The 15,155-nt window shown below is 43.9% G+C and overlaps 1 protein-coding gene and 1 non-coding gene across 10 annotated transcripts in view; both read left to right on the plus strand.

The window, feature by feature from the left end:
• Ccdc25 (coiled-coil domain containing 25) overlaps positions 1–13,084 on the plus strand; it is a 36,658-nt gene extending 23,574 nt beyond the window's left edge. For 8 of the 9 annotated variants that reach the window (XM_004848397.4, XM_004848398.4, XM_004848399.4 and 5 more), the window contains 4 exons: positions 2,947–3,050; positions 3,247–3,449; positions 7,856–7,901; positions 11,592–13,084. In XM_004848397.4, coding sequence (XP_004848454.1) covers positions 2,947–3,050; positions 3,247–3,449; positions 7,856–7,901; positions 11,592–11,621 — 383 coding nt within the window. In that variant the 3' untranslated portion in view covers positions 11,622–13,084. The remainder of the gene's footprint in view (positions 1–2,946; positions 3,051–3,246; positions 3,450–7,855; positions 7,902–11,591) is intronic. The other variant, XM_087216768.1, reaches the window with a different exon arrangement.
• Trnat-ggu (transfer RNA threonine (anticodon GGU)) lies at positions 10,895–10,966 on the plus strand. Its single transcript has one exon. It is a non-coding gene; the product is annotated as a tRNA-Thr (tRNA).
• Positions 13,085–15,155: the final 2,071 nt, after the last annotated feature.

Consider the following 15,155-nt stretch of genomic DNA (forward strand, 5'->3'; position numbering starts at 1 on the left):
TTCTGTGGTCCAGTCTCCTCCACACACCCTGCCCCTTCCATGCCCCTGGCCCACAGATGTGGCGGGGTTGGAACAACACCGGACCCCTTAGTCTTCATTCAGCCTTTCTTCTTAATGTCTCCGTAGTGGACTAGTTCTAGAGCAAACAGAAAGAGGAGGGAGAGCCAGGAGACCAAACTGCTCTTCCGTCTCCTCTCCTGTCTCCTGCTCAGCTTTCCGAAGTACAGGCTGCCTGCAGAGTAAGGAGCCACGACCCAGGGTCTGCTTTCATGAGTCAGTGGCAGAGGGTGCTGTTGAGGGTGAAGAAGATGGCATTGCCGGGAGGTTGCAGAGGACACTCCACTTGTGACACTTAGAGTTCAGAATGTTCCTCACTGTTGATCACTTGCTCTGCCCAGCACTGAGGGTGTGGGGATTACACTTTTGGTTCAGTCTGTTCTGTGGCACCTGATGAGCCTTGCCAGACTGCTCTTCAGAAGACTAGAAAATGTCTTTGACTTCCTTCGCCTGTAAAGTTCAGGGCAGATGCCTCAAATTGGCATCTATTAAGCATCTCTGATGTGACTACAGATTCTCTCTCTTCACGTATTTTACGCTCCATCCACAACCAATATTCACTGTTTTCCAACCTTTTTACCTTCCTTGTATTTATTTCTTTGCTTTGTTTTGGCGGTACTGGGGATCGAACTCAGGACCTTGCGCTTGCAAGGCAGGTGTGGCGTCACTGAGCTAAATCCTAGGCCCCTACCTTCCTTTATGTTCAACCTTCGGCCCCGAGTTGTGTCACCCTCAGTCGTCATGTGAGCATGTCCAGGCTAAAGCCCGAGGTCCGCATGATCGTAGTAGGAGTAGTAATGGCTGACACCGATGGGATGCCTGGCTTTGCAAATTAGTTATCACCCCTATTGAATTAGATATTGTTACTATTTTCGTTCTATAGACTGAACTTAAAGAGGTTGAAGGAACTTGCCCGAGGACTCAGGGCTCTGCAGTGTGGTAGAGGCTGGATTTAAAGTGAGCCGCCTGATGCCAGTCTTGGGTCTGAGCGCTTCTCCTGGGCGCCTTCCCCTCCCCAGTTCTGAGTGGTCCCGGCGATCTATGAGCTACACAGCGCCTTGCATGTATCTTGCGATAGCCCTTGCCGCCTTCTCCTTTTAATGGAAGTGCCCTGTGTACCTGTCTCCTCCTCTAGAGTCTTGGAAAGGAGGGCCGCTACCTGGTCAGGTTGGCGTCCCTCCTAGTGCCTTGCACATGGATATTTGTTTTAGAAAAACTTTTTTGTTTTGAAAAAAATCTTTCAAACCTACAGGAAAGTTGCAAAAAATTACAGTTCACGTATGCCCTTCATTTAGATTCATCATTTAAAAAATTTTTCATATTTCTTTGTGGTCTAAAATTATCATACTTATTACTAACTCGTTTCCCTGAGGCATTTGAAGGGAAATTGTAGACACTGTGACCCTTCCACAGTGTCTCTTAAGTAACCAAGACTTGTCTTAAATAACTGTGCTCTGGACCCTCAAGTTACGACCAGCCTGACATACAAACAGCTTGGGTTAATTAGGTTAACAGAAGATTCATCTGCCTCTTGTTGTCTATACCGTGTACCCAGGCAAACATCCAGATCTCGGCTGTATTGACTTACACCCAACTTGAGTTACAACCAGCCCTTGGGAACCAATCGAGCTCATAAGTCAAGGATCCACTGTATTGCAATGATCAGATTCAGGAATTTAGCATGAATAGAGTCTTGTGACCTGATACACTGTCCAGATTTAAGTTTTGCTGATTGTCCTAGTGCCTTTGTAGCACTTTTTTTCTGATGCAGGATAGTGCAGTGGATTTACCTGTCACAGCTCTTTGGTCTCCACTAATCTGTAGATGCTTCCTTTGTCTATAAAGATATTGACTTTGAAAGAGTGGACCAGCTGCAGAGCGGCCCATGATTTGGATTTTGCCGATGCATCTTCTTGACTAGAATCATGTATGCATTTTTGAGCAGTAGTAGTACTTAAGTGACACTTCACCCTTTCCGGTTAGGAGGCACATGATGTCATTTTGTTCCTTAGGGAGTTACCTTTGATCCTTGGTAAGATGGGGCTCGCTAGTTTTCCCTGGTGTATGCCAGGATGTAAACATTAGTTTGTACCCATCTAACATGGACAGACGGTAGGGAGCATCAGACAACCCATCTTCCTGTGCTTCTCAGAGCTGCTCTGGGGGTTGGGAGGGTGGTAAAGGGCAAGGTGTGGACGAGGTAGAAGGGGCGAGGAGGAGTGGAGTGAGCAGGCTCCTGGCACCTTTCTTCCAGAGCAGCCCTGCTTCAATGACCTTTTTACTTTCTTTTTTTGCGGTACCAGGGATCGAACTCAGGACCTTGCGCTTGCCGGGCAGGCACAGCACCACTGAGCTACATCCTTGGCCCTGCTTTCTTTGCTAAAAAGGATTCTACTACTGAAAAAACAGCAATAAGCAAAATCCTACTAAACTAATCCCATTGCTTCATAGTTCAAGTAAGATTCAGGAAGCCCTGAGGTCTTTCCCAAGGGCCCACAGCTGCTGTCATATGCCAGGATAGAGGCCTGATCTCCGGAACCCCTCACTGTGTTGCTGCTTAACTTTTACAGATCTAGGGACTCCTTCAAGAAAACAGGAACCTTATTTGGTCCTTTAAAACACACACACTCTTACATTTTAGATTCAATTTTAGGAAATTCTTAGCACTCCCTGAAGCTAATCCACAGACCCTTGCTTTTCGTCGTAATACGTTGTCCATGTTTTGTTTAATGTGAGCTTCACCATTTGCCTTTTGTGGGTGGTTTTTGAAAAGCATCAGGTGCTTTGAACAGTGGGAAGCTTGGCTTCCCAGGCTGGATGACCTTGCCTGGGCAAGGGGGACGTGCAGTCTCCTCCTGCCCGTGTGTTGAAGACAGTCTCTCTCGGCAGGCTGCAAGATGAACAACATTAATGTGGTGTACACACCATGGTCGAACCTGAAGAAGACAGCTGACATGGACGTGGGGCAGATAGGCTTTCACAGGCAGAAGGATGTAAGTGTTGTGCAGGAGATGGAGTCCTGGTGCGAGCGCACCCCCACCTGTTCTGTCCGACACCACTGTGCTGGGGGCTGAGCATGATGTATGTTTCCTGAGGAAGCTAAAGTGGGCTGCTAAACCCCTGGAAAGCCTTGCCCCTCTCCTGGGAGAAAAAACAAAATAAAGATTCACCATCCCTATTCTCTCCAAGGTAAAAATTGTAACAGTGGAGAAGAAAGTGAATGAAATCCTGAACCGATTAGAAAAGACCAAACTGGAACGGTTCCCAGACCTAGCAGCAGAGAAAGAAGGCAGAGATCGAGAAGAGAGGAATGAGAAAAAAGCCCAAATTCAGGAAATGAAAAGGAGAGAAAAAGAAGAAATGAAGAAGAAGAAGGAAATGGATGAGCTTAGGTATGTTGGAGCTGTGCCAATGAGTTGGCCTCTGAGATTGTTCCCTGGTGATTTGAATCATGAATTAACCCCCAAGAATGACATCAGTACATGGACGGGGGCGGGGGCGGGGGCGGGGGGGGGCAGCTATAGCAAGCTCGGTGCCTGAATGAGTTAAGGCATTTGTATTCATGTGCCACTCAAATAAATTGCCCTTTTATAGAGACAGGGTATGAGAATGTGTGAAATGAAACAACTGATTGTTTTAGATACACCATGGTGGGTTTTCTTTAGAGCTGGATTTGTAAAAGTTCTTCAGAAAGGAAAAGGTGCTGTAATAAGTGGTTGTTTGATGGTGGTTTTGTTTGTTTGTCACGGTGCTGGGGAGAACCCAGGGCCTTGCACATGCTCAGCAGGTGCTGCCACTGAGCTGCATCCAGCCGTGTGATAAGCACTGAATACTGACTAGCTGTGCAGCTTGAATGCAGTCGTCTTGGCTTGAGAGGCCAACACTACTAAGTCTCAGAGATGTTTTTAAAACTCTTGTTCTATATCTTGAAAGTGTAAAGTAATTAATGGAAGTCTGCTCCATTGCCCTGTATTTTAGAACAATAATTAAAATCCAGTTTGGCTCCTAAAATACTAGCAGATAAAGCTATGAGATACAGATGATACCAGTTTTCTACTGCTTCTCTAACAAAGTGCCACACATTTATTTGATTAAAACAACAAATTGATTATCTTACGGTCTTGTTGATTAGAAGTCCAGCAGATCTCTCACTGGGCTAAAATCAAGGTGCTACGGAGCTCTGTTCCTTTCTGGGGGTTTCGGAGAGAATCTCCCTTTCCAGCTTCTGAGGCTGCCCACAGTCCATGGCTCATGGGCCCCTGTACTCTCTCAAAGCCTTGGGCTCTGCCCCCGTCTAATCAGAGTCTCTGCTTTTAAGGAACAGTGGGACTAGATTGGACCCACCCAGATAATCTGGGATAATCTTGCTCTTTTAAAGCCTTTTAATTTAATTGCACCTACAAAGTCTCTTTTGGCCCCATAAGGTAACAGATGGAGAGGTTCAGAGACAACAGTGTGGACCTTCTGGGGTGGAGTGGGAGAGCGTCATTCAGCCACTTCACTGACTGCGTAAATACATACCACGATCTCTGATCAGTCCCTTTGTTTTTCTTAACTGAAAGAAATTATTCCTCTGACTTCTAGTCATAGTTTTCCCCATGATTTTCCATAGATATCATTTGTTACAAGTATGCCAGAATAAAGGTAAATAACATATATTGCCTTTGCAAATGCTGTCTTTCTGTGTCCTGCCCTAGTTTCCTTGGAATACCCTTAAATCTTAGGCTGTTGGGTCAGAATGTAGGTATTCCAATCATATGCTTTTTTCATTAGTTATCACATTTGTGTGTTCCTGTTGGGGAGTCTGCTAAAGCAGGATGATTAACTTCATTTCCATAGATGCGTTATCCTCAGTTACGGTCTGCTAACAAGATGCAGACTAAAGCATAGACTTAAATGTACGCTGTGGCCTAGGATTGTGCAAGTAAAAGAAAAATTATCAGCTGCGCCGGTGTGGTGCAGTTTGTAAATTCTGAGTGATGCATGATTTAGAGGAGTTCATTCTTTTTCGGTTGTAGTTTAGAGTAGGGGAAAATTGAAAACATGCCTTTTTGTACCCTTTACAGATCTATCTATAATTTTTTTGAGACCTGAATGTTCGATGTTAGAAACATAATAGCATTTATCTACTTATCAGATTAATAAAGAATAGCTAAAATTTTGAACATTTATCATCTGTCAGACACTGTACTGTACTAAAAGTATTTCATTGTACTGTCTTATTTATCGAGTGGATTTTTTGCTGCATTTTGTAGAAGAAAAATTAAATCCAAGAAGCAGTTATGTCAGTCTGATTCTCAAGTCCATGTACATTACTACACTCTTCTGCCTTCTATTCAGTTCAGTTTCAAAGTAGTACTTATTCAATATAAATCAAGTAATTTATGGATGTTACAGTTTACCTGAAAAAACACTACATTCTGTGTTTTGAATTCAGATATATATTACTAAAATGTATCGCATTTAGTATGATTTTAGTAGTTTTAAAAGTTGTAAGCGTTTAAGTCAAAGAAACCATCAACTGAAAGACTTTCTGTATCTCTGGGATTTCTTTCATAGTATCAGGAACATTTAAAATATTCATATGAACCAGAGGAAAAATTTTTGGGTAAAATCTTTGCTTCAGGAGCTTATCCAATCATTCCTGTTTTCTAAGCTGTCACTAGTCACTTGTATTTTTTAATAGTTGTTGTAGGCCTCGAAAAACCAAAAGCAATTTCTGTGTTTATAGCTGTTAAATATTTGCCACACAGATAGCTTTTTGTCACATGCTGTAGAAGATAGAAGAACATGACAAGGCTGCCATATGGGAATGGGTGCAGTGACATATTATCAAGGGTTTGCTTGGTATGTCCAGAGCTGCAATTTGCATGTTGTATCCTGCAGCTTTTGTGATGAAATTCCAGCAACAGGCTCTAAAGTTTATTTATTTATTTATTTTTCTAAACTCTTAATTTATCGTATTTTTAAACAAAGTGATTTAAAAAGTATACTTCAAAAAATGTATTACAGTGAAAAACACATTGCCATGAATCTTCCTTCAGATGCTCCCCCTAGCCTCAAACGTACTTATCTCACCGTTCTTGCCACTTTCTGAAGCAGTTCTGGAAGACCTTTTTCCTGAGGGCTTTAGTTGGGCTGTCAGAGCTGCCCCAGTATTCTGAATCGATTCAAAATGTTTATGGCAATTTCTGTCAGATAAAACCATTGTTGTGTCCTTACCCACCTTGTTCACTGGATCTGGCACTACATGACTTCTGGCTCTTCCCCAAAGTCAAAATGACCATGAAAAGTAAATGTTTTGAATTGATACTGGACATGGAGGCAGCTGGGACAGCACAACTAAAGATATTCATGAAAGGGGACTTCCAGAACTGCTTCAGAACGTGGCCAGAACAATAGGATAAGTGTGTGCAGAATGAGGGGGAGGATTTTGAGGCAGAGATCACTTCAGCAAGGAGATTTATGTATGGACAGTTAGTGCTGATAAGTGATAAAGCAGGAACCCAAACTCAAGGCTGTAACTCTGCAATCCTTACTGTACAATGCTGCCTTTGAGGCAAGGAATGAGAAGGTTGACAATATAGGGAAATAGAATGAAAAATTATATTGTACAGTAGTTTAAAAGGTTTTGTTTCGTTCAGAATTTCATGTAAGTGATAAGGGAGCCTTTACAGGTTTTATGTAAAATTGGGTAGAAGTAGACTTGTGGGGTAAATTTAGTAACCACATATAAAAGAGGTAACTGTGAGGCCATTGATTAAAAGGATTACCCAGTGTTTTGAAGAAAAGGCTTGGCTGTCCCTCCTTTTCTTCACCTCGCACACACTGCTGCTGCCTTCAGTAATGCTGTGTCCATTATAAGCGCCTTCAGAGAAGCACTTGTGCGGCATTGCATCCCTTTATATGTGGCAGTCCTTTGCATGTAGAGAGAGGGATTAGTCAGTGTATCATGGATGAACCAGTAACCGAGCCCAGCTTCCCTAATGCTGCGATTCTTGAAGTTGAGCTCAGAACTCCTACAGCTACTTGAAAAGGCCTGCACGTGCTGTAAGTAGAGGGAGCTGTGTGCAAAGATGATGTGTGGGAAGCAGCAAGGCAAAACCTAGGACCAAAATCCTGAATGTCTGGGCCAGGAGGTATGAGAGGAGGATGGATCAAAGGGCCGGTCCATGTAGGGCCTTATTGGTCACGTTTGTCTTTGTACCAAGAACGCCTTGACACCATCCAAAGGTTTCCAGCAGGAGGGTGCTACCATGAGGCTTGAGTTGGGGGAGGTCACTGCAAAGGGCAGCAGCATGGGTGTGGTGGCTAAGGAGGGACTGGCAGATGTCCACAGGTGATGGAAGCTGGGACTGCGGTGGTGACATGGCAGTGAAAAGTGGACCAACGAGAGATGCATGTATAGGTAAAATGATAGGAACTGAGGATAGCAGGGATTGAAGGGAAGGCTGAAAAGGACTCCTGGGTTTCTGGTTTGAAGCGGAATGGACAGCGTCATTCTTTGAGCTAGAGAGCGGCAGCACAAAGAAATCAAATTAAATTAGTAAGGGATAGACCATGCATTTGATGTAGAAACCTGAAAGCACCTGTGAGACAGCTAAAAAGATGTCATAGAGGCTGTTGGATTAATGAGTGGAACTCAGAGTAAACGTGTAGCCTAAGAAAAGGTAAATTTGTGTTTTGCTTTCATATAGGTGGGAATTCTGGCCCAAGGATCCTTCAGTCTGGGTAGTGAATGTTCATGAAATGCTCGTTGACTGAATAACCTTATTTTAAATGTTTTCTTTTCTCCTAGGAGCTACTCATCATTAATGAAAGCTGAGAATATGTCTTCAAATCAGGTGTGTTCAAGTTATTTGCTTGTATGTTGTGCCTTGAAATAATTCACTAAGCATTTTTTTTTTTTTTGGTACCGGGGATGGAACTCAGGACCTTGTACTTGCAAGGCAGGCAGTGGCACCACTGAGCTAAATCCCCGGCCCCTCACTAAGGATTTTTAATAATTTTAATTTAATAATTGGCTGTGATGTCATTGTGTTTGCCAACTGTTGTGCTCTACTCAGGCTGGATTCTGTTAGGCCTTGCCCCGCCTTCCCTACAGACTTTCTTGTGTATCTGTTTTTAAATAGGTCACTTTTGGAAAGACATTGTCATGCCTTGTCTGCTGTGAAGTGCAGGCCCATTAGTATACAGGATGTACTGGGCTTCCATTGCTATAACAAAATACCTGAAATAATTAACTTTAAAAAGGTGAAGTTTAGTTTGAGTCACCACCTGGAGGTTTCAGTCCATGGTCATTTGGCCTCACTGCTTTTGGGCCAGTGGAGAGGCAGTGTGTCATGGTGGGAGCAGGTGGCAGAGCAAGCTGCTCACCTCTTGGCAGCCAGGAAGTAAGAAAAACCGGAAGGGGCTGGCCCCCCCAGTATAACTTGCACCACTAGGCCCTGCCTCTTAAAAGTTCCACCAGTAGTACCATGGGCTGTGAACTAAGCCTGCAGCCCCCGGGGCTTGTGTGTGTGTGTGGGGGGGATTCTGGATCCAGACTTATAGCACAGGACTTTTTCCCATCCACTCTCTCACCCCCTTTTTCTATTCTCAGGCCTGTAAAAGTGCCTAGATTTGTTAATCTTCTGTATGGATGTGACTCAGTTCTATAGTGTAATTAAGCAAGAATAAAATTACCACCTTCAATTAAAAAGGAAGTAAAAGTACTGACCCTGAGATTTCAAACTAGCTTAAGTGACAAAATTGGCTGTTTTCATCTGGGGACTGGGGAAATGGTGACCTGTAGCCTGGTGCTGAAGGGATCTTTTTAACATCCACGCCTGACTGTTTCATTGGAACTGAGTTAGAGACTTAATGTCCTTGAGGACTTCATTCCCCAGAATTATGCCTCAATGTCAGAGGGACCATAATTCAACTGTTATTGAACACTCCTTGTGGAAAATTGAAACCATGTGGATATATTTTGGAGACTTCAGGTTTTATTATATAGTTTTAAAGTACATACTTTAGATCAGTGTCATACCATATGCTAGCTACTAATTGCATGTGCTGTTTAAATTGAAATAAAATCACATTAAAACTTGTGTTCCTCAGTCATACCAGCTATGTGTGGTTGGAGGCTGCCATATCAGTACAGACTTAGAACTTTGCTGTTCCTGCAGAAAATTCTGTTAAGCAGCTCGGCTTCCCTTAAAGGTCATCTAGTGAACCCCAGACTTAGTGCATAAATTGGAATTAATAAGATTTTAGACATTGTTTAGATCTAATATTCTTCCAAAAATGTTTAAGAACAGTGTCCTTATTCCCACTTCTGTGAGGAACTAAATCTAAGAAAGCTAATTAGACTCTCAGGTAGTTTTCCTCATCAGCAAAGTGGAGACGTTACTTCATGGGGCTGTTTTAAAATGTAAGCAAGGACACATATTTGAAATTCTTTCCAGACTTTCCAGTTATTGTAGTCATGATTTGTCTGAAGTTGCTACTTCCCCACACAATACCAGTATCAAAAGATGAGATATGCTCCTTTCTGGAAGCTCTCCTTATATTGGGTATTTTTATTTCTCTTTCAGTGGAAAGACTCTTGCATCTCCCTTTACCCCCAGTTTAGAAGAAAAGGCTTAAATTCTTCTTGTAACCATCGCCTGTTAGGATACAGACTTTGTGCTTTAATTTGGCAGCATGGTCAGTTAATTTTCATTTAAAGGCCGTCTATGAACAATAAGACTTTATTGGTTCGTTTGTACAAGTTTGTCAGGAAGAATGCTTTCACTCTGAAGTTGGTTTTAACTTTGAATTATCAGTCTTCTATTTAGGATTATCTCTTCAATCTATAATTTCTTGTTAATCTTTCTAAATTTGTTATTAGGCATCATAAATAATTGCTTATAAGATTCCTTTGGTTTATCAGTTTATCACTGGGTAACAAACCTATTTGTTAAATTGAAAAGCATATTGACTCAAAGTTAAAAGGGACCTAAAATAGAAAAGTTGTCCAAATAGTCTGAGGTCTCAGATAGGCAGTTAAAAGTTAAAAGTTTCTTTGATCCCAGAACATAGGCCCTCAGACAAGCAGGAGCTCTGCAGATCCCACGCAGAGCCTCTGTAGGGGGTAACGCTTTCAGTGGCACTGTCACCGGCCAAGGAGTTGCTCATCCTGAGCGACCGGGACAGCAGGCTGACGCTTGGGGAAGGACGCTTGGGGATGTGTGGTGACACTTCCGGCAGTGCTGATGCTGTTACTTGAGTTGAGGACTCTGGGGCAGTCAGCTTGGCGCCCAGACAGAATTCAAACTGTCTGCTCCTGGCAGTTACCCGAGGCACCTGCACCCTGGCCACAGTTCCTTGTGCTAATGGAAGAGAAGCACAGAGAGAGCCACTGAACAAAGCTGGAGACGAACCCAGACTTCCTGGAATAGCCACTGTTTTCTCCCCCTTCTGGCAGTTTTCCCTCCATCCCTAACAGAGGCCGTCAGGGAAGAGAGGAGCACGTGTGAGCTCTTGTCCCCATCTCAAACAACACTGGTGTCGAGATGGGGCCTTTGTCAAGGCGGTGTACCAGGGCACCGAGGGAACTGTTAGTGAATGTGGCAGGAAGGGGGCCTGGGGTCCACCTGTGCCTGGTCTTTGGGACTCAGTTGTAAGCCACAGAGCAAAACTGGTCCCTTTACTCTGTATCCCATCACGGAAGGTTGTCTTTTAGTCAGGCTGGCCAACTTGGTAGCTACCTTATATTTGGCTTCCTAAGGACTTTTCAAGGAAGGAAAGGGGAAAGGGAGGGAAGGAAGGGAGAAAATAAGGCCATCATGCGAAGTCTGATGCCTTTGAGGGCTGCAATGTGGCTCAGTGGTAGAGCGCTTGCCTGGTTTGCACGAGGTGCTGGGTTCGATCCCCAGTACTGCAAAACAAAACAAACAAACAAAAGCCCTTGACAGTCTTGAGGTGCACCATACTGGAATTGAGGCCGGCTGTTGGCATAGGAGTATTGAGGCAGTGTGTGTTTGCTACATTTGTTGAGGGTTCAGTCATTCCTTTTTTTAAAAAAACATGTTTATTATGTCCGTTTACGGTATGCACTGTGATGTTATAGGGTATGTATAGATAGTAAATGTTACTGTAGGAAAGCAGATTAACATCCACCATCTCAGAGTTATTCAGCTTTTTAAAAAAGTATGGGCTTCCTGCTGTTAGTAAATTGTAGCTGCTGTTATGAAAAATCATGTTTTCTTCTAGGCACGTTTGTGGCACTGTGCTGGGTCACACGGACTGTGTGTCATCGTTTGGGAACCAGGGTAACTCGTTGGTGTGACAGGCCGTGCAGTGGCACCTGCTAAGCCACCTGTTCCAGAGAACTAATAAAAATGGACAGGATACCAGGAGCAAATTTAGTTCTTTTGCTTCCTACTTTCTGAACCCTGAGAATGAGGGATGAGAAGCAGGCTTGTCAGTTACGATTATAATTGTAAATTTAAAGTATTAAGTTATTTATCTTCAAGGCTTTTTCAGTTTCTCTTTTTTGTTTCCTACAGGATGACAATGATTCAGATGAATTCATGTGAAAGAAGAACAAGACTTGAAAGATGCAAATATAGAGACCATTGCAGACTTTTTGATTTAATCTCTGTTCTGAATTTTAAAAACAACAAAAATTCTGCCTTCATTCTACACAGATATTATTTGTTTTTAAAAAATGTTCCTTTTCTGCCGACAGAAAGGGACAGATATTATATATATGTGTGTGTTGGGGGGGTGTGTAATGATGAACTTGAAGATGACATATAACTTTAGGAAAGTGGAAATACTTTTTCCTGATCATGTCTCAGTGCCTGGTGGAAGCTGACTGCCCTTGCTCTTGAGATAGACGTTGGAACAAATCAACTCTGAAAGTATCTGTGTGACTGTGGTCTATCCCTGAAAACAGATGTCTTGAAACGCTTTCCGTATCCGAAAATATTTCACTTCTGTTAAGAGGAATGTGTTGATGGCCAGTTCAGGCCAGTGTTCCCCTGTTTCTGATGTCCAGATTAGGAAAAAAAAGGCATATGGGTTTTGAAGATGATGGTGATATCTCAAAAGACCGCTAGCTTCAGTAGCGACATCCACTCGTGTCATCTGATTCTGGTAGTGTTGTGACCCTTGGCTCTCACCTTGTTCCAGCTCCAAGTCCTCACTTTCTCAGAGTTCGGGCCCCAAGCTTAGCAGCATCATATTTAAAGAAATAGTTGGTCATAATCATGTGGGCCTTGTGGTGATTGTTCTCTGAGCTCAGGTAAACCTGGCCACAGATGTGACAGCTTCCAGTGTCTGGACTCGTGTCGCAGCACTGAGGGAGGCGGGAAGGGGTGCTCTGAATTGTGTGAGCGAAACAGATAAGTTGACTTTTGTCTTTGGATACAACATAAAGCAAAGGTCCATATTGGATTATGATTTTAGGGGAAAAAAAAAACAAGCATTTCCCTAGCCAGCCAAGTAATTTGTTTCCTGACCTTGGAATAGATTGAAGTTTTATTACCCCAGAGTTCCAGTTTCTCAATTGTAGACTCAGTAACTGAATGTGTAATTACTACTCATCCGAAACACCTGCTACCCAGTGTGATTCTGGCCAGAAGATCAGTTCTTACTGTAATGTGTAAGGCAGCCCTTATAGGGAGAGAGAAAAGAAAACAGCGACGAGAAGAGAGTGTGCAGGACAGTGGGCATGCAGGTTCCCATTGTAACACTCCCAGAACTCTGCCCGCAGTGCTATTAGCTAACCCAGCAAAAACGGTCTACAGCAAACCTAGCTGTCCTAGCTCTTTGGATCTGTGGGCAAAACCCAAAAGACTAGTGGTTCCTTTTATTCCAAGTTGGCACATGGCGTCGAACTGGAAAATTCCCTGAGGCATTAGTCATCAGCCTGACTTTGAGGAAGTGTGGAAGGTAGCACCAGAGATCAAGAGAGAGAGAGAGAGGGAGAGAATGGTATTTAGACTTGACTTCTACAATTAAGAAATTATAATAAAATATCTTTTTTTAACCTGGATGGACATTGATATATAAATTCTTAGAATTTACTTGTTAGAAAAAGGGTCACCCCAGCCTAGTGTTAAGAGTGATCTTGCTGTGAAAGCCCAGAGCCTCACACATGCCAGGCAAGCGCTGTACCCTGTGCTGCATACCACCCTAGACCCTGAGGGACTGACCCATTCTGGCAGGTTCTCACTGGTAACTGCCTGCGTTCCCAGATGCCACTGCCTTCCTCAGACACTTGGTTGCCGTGCAGCCTGTCCTTCGCCCCACTCCCTGGTCGCTGTTGGTACTGCTGTAATGCTCGCTTGTGACACCAGACTCCAGCATGGCCCGAGTCCCCTCAGCCTTCAGCCCCGAGAACTCCTCTGTGCCCCACAGTGCCGCACTTAGGAGGAATAAACAGCTCCTACCTCAGCTTAATGCTGCTTCAAAATGTCAAGGCCTCTTCTGAATTCTCTTCTGAGTTCTCTGAGTTGGGCTCAGAGGCTCACTCGGCTCCAGTTCTAGGCTGATTTCCCTCTGCCTGTGTTTTATTTTTTTCCAGCTCCCTTGGTTCTAAGGAAAATCAAGGAACTCTTCTGAGGACACGCAGGTTCCTTGCTGACAGGTCAGACTGTGGGCATTGAAGTCATCTCATGTCTCGCCATTGGCATGTTTCCTAAACGTTTGAAAGGAAAATGCCAAATTGTTACTCTATGGACCACGTCCTCCATCACATCTGTCCTGACCCTGAGCCCACACTGACTAGGCTCCAGTTTCTCCCTCTGGCCTGCGTGCCGCCTAGGGTGCATTATCATTTCATGAACTTTACAAACTGCTCCTGTTCTGTTTGGACAGCTTTAGACTTCCCGTTTCTTACCCACCTTTATCAGAGGCCACAATCCTTGGGCAAGGGAGGTTTGTCAACAGTTGGGACAGATACTGAAAAGTTTCCCAGAATATCAAAGATTTTGACAGCAGAGTAAGTGATAGACTTTTATTGAGCCCCTTCGGCATCTCTTTTGTGTTGCTTTCAGCTGGAAGCATGGGTTTGTAGGGAGCCTCAGCTGTTCAGTGCCAGCTGTTCCCCCACTCAGAAAAAAATGATTTGAGCCACGGCGAACAGCAGGATCAGAGAGGGACAACGCAGCTGCAGCAGCCAGTTGGAGTGGAGCTCTCCGCCCACACTTGTGTCTGTCTGAGGAGAGGAAGTTCCTGTTTTCCGAGCTGGAACAGATTACAGGGAAAATTGCCCAGGGAGGCAAAGGAGAAATAGAACCGTTCTCCAGTTTCCCTGAGTCATGATGTTGAAGCCTGCTTTCCCTTTGTTCACTGTGAAGTACAGCATGTGCGTGACAAATTCCCCATATTCAAAATGACTACATTAGAGTGAGCGGGCGACCTTTTTGTTTTGAAATAGATTATTAAAAAAAATCAAACCACAGTCAGAAGTATAAAATGAGAAACGAATGCCATGCTAAATGTCAGACTCGACCCTCCGCACGCCGGGGTGTGGCAGCTCAGAAATGAGCAGAGCATAACTGTGGCCCAAGCAAATTCCCATTCCAGCCACACTGCTGGAGAGCTCTGCCAGGCACACCTGAGTCTGGCAGGGGCCAAGGACGTCACAGGCATCTTCTATTTCAGCAATGAAATGATGCCAGCCACAGATACAGCGAGTCCTGGATGAATGACCTGTAAAAATATAATAAAAGGTCATAGTTTGAGTAGGACCTGATATGTTTGTGGGATTTCACTTGTCCGTCTCTTCCAGGGCTCAGTCTCACTGATGGAACTTGGATACTGAGTTGAGGTGAGTAGGGAGAAGGAGGTTCTTGTGCTACACGTCATGAATGAAGCTTTTCAGTGAGTTTTGCTCCTTAGGAAGAGAAGAGCTCAGCAGCACAATGATCTCCCAGAAATTCCAGGAAGAAGATTGAAGAACCTGGAGCTAAAAAGCCATATCTGAGCACTAGCATTTGGAGTTTGCCATCTGGTCCCCTGCTCTCTCAAAGTTAGGGGTCTGCTTGAAATTTTGCCTGATGCCTTAGTCTGTTTTGTGCTGCTATAACAAAATACTTGAGACTGGGAGCTTTATAAGTGAT

Source organism: Heterocephalus glaber, unplaced genomic scaffold (assembly GCF_053883595.1).
Source record: "Heterocephalus glaber isolate CG9 unplaced genomic scaffold, H.glaber_assembly_v1.0 deba00001460, whole genome shotgun sequence".
Taxonomy (NCBI): Eukaryota; Metazoa; Chordata; class Mammalia; order Rodentia; family Bathyergidae; genus Heterocephalus; species Heterocephalus glaber.